Source organism: Malania oleifera, chromosome 12 (genome assembly GCF_029873635.1).
Source record: "Malania oleifera isolate guangnan ecotype guangnan chromosome 12, ASM2987363v1, whole genome shotgun sequence".
Classification (NCBI taxonomy): domain Eukaryota; kingdom Viridiplantae; phylum Streptophyta; class Magnoliopsida; order Santalales; family Ximeniaceae; genus Malania; species Malania oleifera.
In genome coordinates, this window is record NC_080428.1 from 75,860,306 (window position 1) to 75,872,314 (window position 12,009).

Here is a 12,009-nt window from a genome sequence, read left to right on the forward strand (position 1 = left end):
AGCGGTGGAGTATATGCTAAGTTAGAATAATGGAAAGAAGTTTTAGAATCTAGAGGTTTTAGGATAAGTAGAAATAAGACAATATATGAAATGTAATTTTAGTAATAGGAGGAGGAATATTGGAGATAAAGTTAAACTTGATGATGAAGAAATAAATGACACTTTTAGATTTCGATACCTTGGATCTATTATGCAAGTTGAAGGAGAAATTGAAGAGGATGTAATGCATAGAGTTAAAGTAGGTTGGGTAAAATGGAGAAGTGCTTCAAGTATGCTTTGTGATCATAGGATGTCCTTAAAATTTAAAGGGAAGTTTTATAGGACGGTTATAAGATCAGCTATGTTGGGTGACTAAGAACTAGTATATCTAAAAAGTAAAAGTTGTTGAGATAAGAATGCTTACATGGATGAGTGATATAACATTGAAAGATAAATTAAGAAATGAACATATTCGCTGTGAGTTAGGTGTAGTTCTTGGAGAAGATAAGATAAGGGAGGGACGATCATATGGTTCAGGCACTTGCAACGTAGGCGACATAGTGTGCCAGTAAGGAAGAGTGAGTTAGTTATCGTGAGGGACAATAGAAGGGGTAGGGGTAGGCCTAAAATAACTTGGAATGAAATAGTGAGTAAGGATTTAGTAGCCTTGAATTTATCGAAAGAAATTGTCCATGATTGCATAAATTGGCGGAAAAAGATTCATGCCTACCTAGTGGGGCTTAAGGCTTGGTTTTGTTTGTTTGTTTAGCAAATAAACCAGATTTTAGATGTCGGCAGTAACAATTTCTTGTTTTTCGTAGCAAATTATCATGCTTACTTGTGAAATATCATGTCGATAATCAAAATATCTCACTGTAGATCTAAATATCTTGAAGAAAATCCAAAATATTATGGCTGGAGGCGATATCTTGAGAAACTGGAAAATGCTGAGTCTGGGTTCAGTCACACTCGTGTCACTAGCACAGGGGGTGCGTGTGCTGCTGGCAGTCACCTTCTAGCGATGATTTTCTGGAAAGTGGTAGATTGAAGGGTGGGGAGTTGTATGGTAGTAATGGTGTCTCAAACAACTCTGGCAAGGTTGGATTTTGAAGGGTTGGCGGCTGGAGAATGTTTGGTCAGCGCATGGGGGCCCTCCAATGGTCGGACAGTGACTAAATTTTAGGGGGTTCTGATTATGATGGTGTGGGAGGTGTTGAAGAAATCTGCCAAGAATGGGTTGTTTGAAAATTTAGGGACACAAGTGGAATTTTATGAAAGTTCAGAACTGCTCTTTGTTGTTTTTTTTTTAAGACTGAAATTTCAGAAAAACAAGAAATCAGAATCAAAGAGGAGTGAGAGAGAAATATGGAATGAAGAAGAGATAAGAAAGAAGATAGCAGAAGGGAGAAGAAGAATGAAGGAGGAAGAAAAGAACAGAGAAACAGAAAAGAACAGAGAGAGACAGATAATTATGGATAGAACAGAGAAGAAGAGAAGGATAAGAAAGAAGAATAGAGGAGGAATAAGAAGACAAGAGGAAAAGAGTGAGGGAAAAATGGGGGAGTGAAATGATGCAGGACAGCATCAATGATCTGCTGCCACGAGAGATTGAAGGGAGGAAGGGGGCAGAAGGAAGAGAGGGGAGGAGAGAGGAGATACAAGGGCGAAACACGTTCATTTTTTCAATTCAAATTCAACAATCAATTTCAGCATGGCTTTCACACATTATTTTTATAATAGAATCACCAATACATTAAATTACACATTTACCCCAAAAACTAGATGGAATTACAAGCATATGCCTAAATGCACAAATATTGCTATTGGTGATTATTTATGTCTTTTAGTATTATTATTATTAACTGTGTTAATATGTTAATTAGTAAGAGTTAGTAAGGGTATTATTGTCGTTAGAATGTATTTAATTTATATTATAAATAGAGGAAGAGACCTATCTTCAAGTTAGGTCATTCATTTTAATCAAATCAAAACATGGTATCTGAGCGTGATCCAACCTAAACCCTATTCCTCTCAGTCGTTGCAGGAAAACACCATTCCCGCGGCTACCCTACTCAGATCCACCTCCACCCTGCATTATTTCATAAAACCAACCAATCACCCATAAATAGAACCCCTCAAAGCCTAACCCCACAAAACCCCATCACAGGAGGAGCCCTCACGCGCCCCCACGTGTCGGTGAAATGCCAGAAGAGCTGACCTCATGCGTCGGCGCATGAGTGAATTTCCAGCCACCCTTTTTTTTTTTTTTCTCCCTTTGCCACGTTTTGATTCCTTCTCTAGACAATATTATCAAGCTGTTAGGCCTGTTTTTTTGCTAAAAAATTCAACCTTTTTCGACAATGCACTCGCTGTATTCCATTAATCTCTGTTCAGGGTTTCTGAAGGCTTCTTTTTGAGTTTTTTGGAGCAGTGACAGCATTCGTATGTTTAGTTTTGAGATTGGCAGTGCTATATCCGTCGGTGAGTTGTTCACCTTGTTCGCGGTTGTGTCGGTGCTTCACACAGTTTGTGATTTTCTTGATTAGTTTTGATTGTTCTTCTTGTTTGACATTGGTGTGGCTGCTGATTTGTGAGTGTTGGGATGGAATCTATGAATCCCAAAAATTTGTTTCCTACATTGCTTCAACAAATAACGACTCAAAAGTTGGATGGATAGAATTATGTTCAATGGTCTAAAGCTGTTTGGGTTTATTTTGTCGGATTAGGAAAATTTGATGGCTTGCTCCAATCTGATCCTTTTGATGAGAAGAGAAAAGATGTGTGGGTTCAAGAAGATGCCTTGATTGTTTCTCTCTTATGGAATTCAATGGAGCCATAGATTGCACGGATGTGTATGCATCTAGATACATGCAAGGAGATTTGGGATTATGTCATACTTCTACACTCTAGTAACATTACACGTATGTATGTTTATCCAAGGAGTACTTTCAGCTACAACAAGGAGATAGGAGTATTGCAGATTATTTTGGAGAGATGAAGCGTATTCATGAGGAGCATATTGTTGTGCAACCTATAACTGCTGCCGTTCGTGAGATGCAGAAGCAGAGGGAGCAGATGATAGTTATTCGTGTTCTAGCAGGCTTGAGACCTGCGTTTGAGGCAGTCCGGCCCTAGGTACTTAGTAGTGCTGTGCTGCCATCACTTGCCGATGTTTATTCTCATGTTCTTCATGCTTCCTTTAGCATGCATTCTCTTGCTTGTGCATCTGGATTTGAGTGGACAGCCTTTGTTACAAAAGGTGATTCTAGTTCTCTACCAAACAACTGCAAAAGTTATCGAGGTGGTTCGAGTCGTCGTAATGGTAAAGACGGATGAGGTAGGTGTACTCCTTGCAAGTGCACTCATTGTGGATGGAGTAATCATACTATTGAGCAGTGTTGGGATCTTCATGGTAGACCTTCACGTGTTGCCAATGCAGCCACCACCGACTTCACACCTTCGGGGTCAGCCAATGCAGCCACCACCGACTCCTCACCTTTGGGGTTGAGTGGGGGGCAATGCATTGTTTCCATGTCTGATGAAGAGTATTCTAAGTTCCAGCAGTATTAAGCGTCACAAAAAGCTTCTATTCCCATTACATTTTTTGGCCAAACAGGTAATCCCATAGTATGCTTGTCATTCAGTACTTCTTGTCCTAGTCCTTGGGTCATAGACTTTGCTTCCATTAATCATATCATAGGTATACCTAGCTTCTTCTTCACTCTTCAATATCCTGCAAATTTACCTTGTGTTTCTCTTACTGATGGATCCACCATTGTAGTCAAGGGAATTGGGATTGTAAATCCCTCTTCTTCTATTTCTCTTCCTTCGATTTTATATATTTTCAAATTTCCTTTCAATCTTATGTTCGTTAGCAAAATTACTAAATCCATGAATTGTTCAGTAGCATTCTTCCTTGATTCTGTGGTTATTTAGGATTTGAAGACGAGGAAGATGGTTGGTGGAGGGTGTGAAGCTGGTGGACTCACTTTGAGCCCCTATCTCCTTCTACCGCCTGCATTGCTGCTGCCACATCTTTCTAAATTCATTGTTGCCTTGGTCATCCTTCATTGGAAAAGTAAAAGGTCTTGTTCCTAGTTTGAGTTTTGTGTCCAGGCTCGATTGTGAGTCTTGTTAGTTGAGAAAGCACCATCGTGTTCCTTTCGCTTCCCGAGTCAATAAACAGGCTGCAAGCCCTTTTATGTTCATTCTGATGTTTAGGGTCCTAGTAGGGTTATGTCCAAGTTGGGTTCTGGTACCTTGTAACCTTTGTGGATGATTATTCAATGATGATTTGGTTATATTTAATAAAAGATCTTTCTAAGTTATTTAATGTGTTTTGTGCCTTTTGTTCTGAAATAAAGACTCAATTTGGTTTGCTAGTTCGAATACATCGAAGCAATGATGCTAAAAAGTATTTTAGTGCACAGTTCACTACTTGTATGACTCAATTTGGTATTGTTCATCAATCATCCTGTGCTCACACTTCTCAATAAAATGGGGTTGCAGAAAGGAAAAATAGACATCTTCTTGAAGCCACTCGCTCCTTACCTTATCAAATGCATGTACCTAAAGTGTTTTGGAGTGATGTTGTACTTACTGCTTGTTATTTGATCAACAGAATGCCATCCTCTATTTTTAGTGGCAAAATTCCTCACTCCATTCTCTTTCCTAAATCACCTTTATTTTTTCTCCCTCGTCGTATATTTGGGTATGTTATGTGTCCTTTGTTCATCAACTAATTGCTGGGGTGGATAAATTGGATCCTCGTGCTATAAAATGTGTCTTTCTAGGCAACTCATATACTCAAAAGGGATATTGTTGTTGTAGACATAGTCTTGTGTTGCATCGCTTCTGTGTTTTTGCCGATGTTACCTTGTTTGAGTCTACACCTTAGTACACCTAGTCATTGAGTGAGCTCAATGAGTCTCTTCCTTTGCCTAATCTTCCAGATTCTACTTTGCTGTCCTTACCCAACCAACCATTTGAGACTCCATGTAGTTCGCGTCCTTCTCATCGTCTTGATCATCTTAATTTACACTTGTATTCACGACGGCGGCTCCAAGGAAGACAGTCCCCTCTAGCTTCTACTACCACGCCTTTGGTTTTCTCGTTTGATGATCATACTCTCCATGATGTTGATCCTCGTTTTATGACTCCTTATCACCCACCTATTATTGTTTTGTTACTGCTCTATCATCTACTACCCTTCCTAAATCTGTTTCGGAAGCCATAGCCCATTCAATGTGGAGGGATGCTATGGTTGAAGAGATGAATGTTTTACAGACAATTGTACTTAGGACTTGGTACCTCTTCCTCCTGACAAGTCCGTGGTTGGTTGTCACTGGGTTTACACTGTGAAAGTCAACCCTGATGGTTCTGTGGCTCGTCTAAAGGCCCATCTTGTTGCTAAGGGATACACTCAGGTATATGGTCTAGATTATTTTGATAATTTTTCTTTGGTTGCCTAACTTACATCAGTATATTTGTTCATCTCCTTGGCTACTACTAGTCATTGGCCTCTACATTAGTTAGATGTGAAATATGCCTTCTTGCACGGTGACCTTGAGGAGGAGGTTTCTATGGAGCAATCACTTGGGTTTGTTGCTCAGGGGGAGTTAGTCTTAGTGTGTTGGCTCAAGAAGGCTCGATAGGGTTTAAAATAGTCTCCTAGAGCATGGTTTGGTCGTTTCAATGCTGTAGTACTTGAGTTGGTCTTTGACGGTGTATTGTAGATCATTCCGTGTTTTATCGTCATGCTTCATCAGATAGGATCCTTCTTGTTGTTTATGTGAATGATATTGTTATATTACAGGTGACGATGATAAAGGTATTCGGAGTCTCAAACATTTTCTACAGACTAAGTTTCAAACCAAAGATTTGGGACATTTGAATTACTTATTGGGTATAGAAGTATCTAGATCTCGTATGGGAATTGTTTTGTCACAAAGGAAGTTTGTTCTTGATCTGTTAGATGAAGCTGGATTTTTGGCGTCGAAATAGGTTGATACACCTATGGATCCTAATAGCAAGTTAGTGTCGGATATGGGTGATTTGCTACGTAATCTTGGACAATACTGGGGACTTGTTGGAAAGGTAAATTTTCTCACAGTCACTTTGCTGGATATATCTTTTGCAACAAGTGTTGTGAGTCGATTTCTAGATTTTCCGAGGATATTGGGACATAGTAATTCGCATCTTGAGATATCTCAAAGGTGCACTTGGGAGAGGTTTTTATATCGTGATCAGGGTCACACTTGTATCCATGGATATACATATGCAGATTAGGCCAGGTTGCCTTCCGACTGAAGATCCATAACCGTGTACTATATCTTGGTTGGTGATAATTTGGTTTCTTGGAAGAGTGAGAAACGAGTTGTGGTGGTAAGGTCAAGTGTTGAATCAGAATATAGAACTATGGCTCACTGCTTGTGGACTCGTCTGGTTGAAGAACATGTTGGAAGAATTGGGTATTTCTCATTCTCAGCCTATGAAGTTGTGTGACAATCAAGCTGCTCTTCATATTGCCTCCAACCCAGTCTTTCATGAGCAGACGAAGCACATTGAAGTTGATTGTCACTTTGTTTGGGAGAAACTTGTGCAGAAGCTCATTACTGCCGCTTATGTGAAGTTGGATATGCAATTTTCTGATTTGTTTACCAAAGTGTTGGGGGTTGCTCATGTTAAATTCATTTGTAACAAGCTAGGAGCATATGAAATTTGTGCTCCAACTTGAGGGGGAGTGTTAGAGGTTATTTATGTCTTTTAGTATTATTATTATTAAGTGTGTTATATGCTAATTAGTGAGAGCTAGTAAGGGCATTATTGTCATTAGAATGTATTTAATTTGTATTATAAATAGGGGAAGAGACGTATCTTCAAGTCACATCATTCATTTTAATCAAATCTTAACAATTACAAACAATCCCCCCAATACACATCATCCTGTAGTAATTAGACTAAACACACAATTAACTATTAAATACTTGCAGCAACCCTTGTCGAATTCTTCTTAATTATTCTCCAACAAGGATCTTTCTTGCTTCTTGTCGTACATAGTCTCTCTACTTAACGATGGACTTCTATTTTGCCTTCAGACAAGAGTACAAGAGAAGACAGTTCGAAGGATGTAAATATTGTTCTTTATCGATTCTTGTGAGGAGTTTGTACCTGATATGTGTGTGTGTCCATCTTACAGGATAGAAAATGATTTGAGTAAATATCATTGTTGTTCAAGGATTAGATAATGTTTCTCTGTGGGTCTATCCTATGTTTTAAGTCTCCCAGCACAGAACGTGCAGTTTTTCGTTTGAACGCTTATTATTTTTGTTTGTTTTTGTCATTATTTAGCTTTTTTCTTTCTTGCTTTGTTCGATTGCCTCGCAATTTAATTCTGAGGAAAAAAATTGATGCTATTAATAATTCTATTTTGGAATTTATACATGAAATTTACTCAACTACTCATAGGTTCTATTTGTCGCATTTGTCATGCAAGAAGGTTTAGCTTTGTTAATGCAGCAATGGTGACTAAGATCTTTTAAATTTGAGGATAGGAGCAGTCTTGGAACATGTTTTAACTGAAGTGTTCTGTAATCTTATCATTAAAAGCATTCTGGTTAATTGAGCTATTACAATTTTAAGGGTTATTTTCTCGTGTTTTGTTGTTTGTCAATTCAATCGAACAACAGCTTAATACTTGCTCATTGATTTAAGAAATGATGTAAAATGTGCTCTGCAGTTATTTGAGAGAAGAATGGAACTATCTGAATCAAGATGTTGCTCCTCCTGATGTTCCCATTGCAGAGAGAATATGGAAACATCTACCTCGTAGAATTGATGGGAAAATAATTGCGGTAAAATTTTGTCTCGAATGCCTGAATGTTATTGGTTATTATAACTGCTTTCTTGGTTTCAAAATTGGAAACATGCTGTCTGTCATGCACACCTAATGTGCCTGAATGAAGAGCCATATGCTTAAACTTGCTTTGTTAAGGTGGAACTGTTGCTATTGCTGTTGCTACTGGAAATTTGTTCTCTAGCGCAGGGCCCGAAAGGGATGCCATTGCCACCCAAATACTAAAATGAGCTAAAAGGAAATGCTCACCTGTGTTACAATGTGTCCAATATACCAATAATTGCGTCACTGTTTAGCATGTACTATCAACTAAACCAATTGGCAAGGGTGGTAAGTCATTTATCTTTGAGAATTGTGAGTGAGGTTGTTGATCATTTGAAAGCTCTTCTGTTTCTTTCCCTCCACATGATTCAAAAATTGTTAAGAGGCATCAGGGTCAAGGCTTTTTTTCTTGCTTTGCTTGAGCAAGTGCCTTGCAAGGGCCAAATCTCATTCTCCACTGCCACAGCAGTAACCCAAAACTGGCCAACCAGAGCAGTGGCCAGATTCCAGAGGTTTCTGGCTCAAGGGCAGTGAAGGAGAATATGTTACTGGATTAAGTGTCTTCCTCACACAAAAACATCTTCCAACTGAAGTTGTCCCCCTTTTTGTAGGCTGCTAATAGTAAGAATCCTAATAGAGTTGCCTCCCCCACAAAGAAGGCAACCTTCGTTGGGGCTAGGTATTTCCAAATGGGTTTCTAGGGTAAATTGTTTCCTGGTTTCAGTAGGTCCACTCAGCTTTCTGTAATATGAGCTGACTGAGAAAGTTCCTTTTTTGTCAAGGGTCTACTTGGTACTACCATATGGAACTCTATATAAGCAGCCAAAAAACTCAGCAAAGTTGTCAAGCCCCCGATCTTGTGTATTTCTTGGAAATGCAATGTCCCAGATTACTCCCTTCTGTGCAAGCTGAAAGTGGGAATGCTGAAAATGTTAGGAAACTTAGTGCTAAGTGGAGTGAGGCTGCACCATGTATCATCCCAAAGAAGAAAATATTATTTTTATCTCCTACTTCAAAGTGAATGAAGGCGAAGAAGTTGTTCCAACATTTCCAGGTCCGAATTTCTTTGACACACATTTTTCAGTTTATGTTTTCACTACTTGTTTCCTAAACAGAAGCCAATTCATTATATCCAGACTCCTGAAAATTTGTGTCTTTTTACTATGTAGGGTTCATTTCATGTTTCTGTAATAAAACTAAGTTATTTAGGTTGATCTGTCATGTAATAATGGCTTGATAATATTTTTTATTGTTAAGTCAAAATATGTAAAACTTTTTGAAGATATGCTTTTATTGTCGTCCACCTTGCTGAGAAGGGGACTATTACAATCATATATGTTAAAGCTTGATATACACTGTTGGCCCACAACCTAATAGCTTAAGTTTTTAGGTAAAGTGGTAATCTAACATGGTATTAGAACATGGTATTAGAGCTGGTTGCTAGGACGTCTTGGATTCTAGTCTTGTTGCCCACGCTTATTGTATGGTGTTAAAAATTATCATATTTCTAGTAATCAGTGCTGTTTATTGTGTGTTTATCTCTCCACAGTTGCACAAGTGGGGGAGTGTTAAAGCTTGATGTGCATTGTTTGCCAACAGTTGGGCCACAACCTAAGAGCTTAATCTGTTAGGTAAAATGGTAATCTAACAATGTTTAACAATAAATCTGAATATTTGTAAACTTTGGCCATTATTGCAGAAAAAAAAACATCTAATCAAATGCTTCTCATGAGTCATGTCATAGATTTGAAATAAGAAGATTTACGTCCAGAAAGAAATACATAGTAGGAAAAAATCCAAATGGACCGATGTCTAAATTAACTATGTTGCATTTGCCACAAAGATCAATCCAAATAGTGGTGGCATGGCCTGTCTACATAAAACATGTCAACAACAACTATCGAAGTCTTAATCCTAGCTGCTTGAAGTTCTTTTTCGCCAGTTTACGTGATCTTGGGAAAAATCTTACGACAATTTAAGGGCTGTAAATTCCTTACTATCTCATTTCAAGCTATTTAAGGTCTACCCCTACTGTTTATACTGCCACTAACAAAATGAGCTCACTCCTCACTAGTGCACTATTTGGCCTTTGTTGTAGGTTCTTAGACCATTTCACCCGCCCCTCCCTTATCATATCTTTGTGATGCTTATCGCAAATATATTTATTCCCCAATTTATTTTTTGATGTTATGGTTATACCACTACAAGGTATGCGTTGCACTTGTACCACCTGGGTGTAGCGAAAAGTGGGCGAGGGTGGGCTAGGTCATCGCTCCGAAGTGACGCGCCGTGTTGGCGCCGGGGTGTAATGTCAAATATGCGAGGGTTCCTACATCATTCTGGACGTGGGCAGGTAAAGACGTTAGTTCAGGAAACTAGGATTAAATTAGCAACTTGGAATATAGAGACACTTACGGGTAAAAGTATGGAAATTGTGGACACAATGATCAGAAGAAGAATTAATATAATTTTCCTTCAAGAAACTAAGTGGGTGGAGGAGAAAGCTAGAGAAAATTTTAAATCAGGATATAAACTTTGGTACACTGGAAAAGAAAAACATAAGAATGTAGTAGAAATTATTATAGACAAAAACTTAAAAGATAGCGTTGTTGATGTAAATAGAGTAGGATATAGAATTATAAAAACCAAGATGGTATTAGGACAAGAGACGATAAATATCATTAGTGCTTATGCTCCTCAAGTTGGCTTAGCAGAAAATCTTACAATTTTGGGAAGATATGGATTGTATTATACAAGGCATACTAGGGATTGAGAAAATATTTGTAAGAGGAGATCTGAATGGACACGTTAAAAGGGATAATAAAAATTATGAGAGGATACATAGAGGATATGGATATGGATACAAAAATGAGTTTGGGGAGATGACCTTAGACTTTGCTATGTTGAATGATTTCAGTATAATGAATACTTGCTTTAAGAAGAGAGAAGAACACTTAATAACCTTTAAAAGTGGACAAAATTGAAGTCAAATATATATATTTTTAACTAGGAGGGTAGATCTTTTATTATGCAAGGATTGTAAAATTATTCCAAGTGAAAGCCTAACCACACAACATAGAGTCTTAGCGTTAGATATATGTATTAAAAAAATGGAAGAAAAAAGATAAAATAAACTAGTGTAAGAGAACTAGGTGGTGGAATCTAAAATGAGAAAATATAATAAAATTTAAAGATAAAATGATCAAAGATGAGGATTGAACTATAGAGGATGGGATAGATACAAATACTCTTTGAAGTAGATTAGCTAGCTCTATTAAAAAATAGCAAAAGAGATTTGAGGTGAATCAAGGGGAAGATTCTCAAATAGTAAAGAAAGTTAGTGGTGGGATAAAGATGTACAAAAAGCCGTAAAGACAAAAAGAATTTGGTATAAAATGTGACAAAAGTGTAGAAACAGGGATAACTTTGAAAAGTATAAGGAGGCGAGAAAAGATGCAAAAAAGGCCGTTAGTGAAGTTAAATACAGATCATTTAATAGTTTTTATGATAGATTAGATACAAAGGGGGGAAAATATATATTTAAACTTGCTAAAGCTAGAGAAAGGTCTAGGACTTAGGAAATGTAAAATGTATAAAAAGTGAAGATGATATTGTCTTGGTTAAGGACGAAGACATTAAAGAAAGGCGACGAAGTTGCTTTAGTAAGTTGTTTAATGAAAACCAAATAGAAGGCTTTAACTTAAAATTGTCAAATGAGGAAAAAACTAAAAATATGAGATTTATTCACAAAATTAAAGTTAACAAAGTTAAGTTTGCACTAAAAAAATGAAAAATGGGAAAGCTATAGGACCAAATAACATCCCAATTGAAGTTTGGAAGTGCTTAGGTGATAACGAAATTATATGGTTAACTAATTTATTTAATACAATTATAAAAACTAAGAAAACGCTAGATGAATAGAGGAAAAACACTTTAATACCTATATACAAAAATAAGGGAGATATTCAAAATTGTAATAACTATCGTGGAATTAAACTTATGAGTCATATGATGAAACTATGGGAAATGGTAGTTGATCAAACATTAAGGTTAGAAACGATGGTCTCAGAAAATCAATTTGGTTTTATGCCTGGGAGATCTACCACAAAAGATATATATATCTTTTAAGAAGA

At 37.4% G+C, this 12,009-nt stretch overlaps 1 protein-coding gene across 7 annotated transcripts in view; it reads left to right on the plus strand.

Annotated features, from left to right (window-relative positions):
- LOC131143689 (ubiquitin-like-specific protease 1D) overlaps positions 1-12,009 on the plus strand; it is a 42,878-nt gene that overhangs the window by 14,583 nt on the left and 16,286 nt on the right. For all 7 annotated transcript variants that reach the window (XR_009133653.1, XM_058091928.1, XM_058091930.1 and 4 more), the window contains one exon: positions 7,718-7,832. Coding sequence is in view for 6 of the 7 variants with exons in the window: in XM_058091928.1 (XP_057947911.1) it covers positions 7,718-7,832 (115 nt within the window). In the remaining variant the exon portion in view is untranslated. Of the gene's footprint in view, positions 1-7,717; positions 7,833-12,009 lie in introns of those variants that run through there.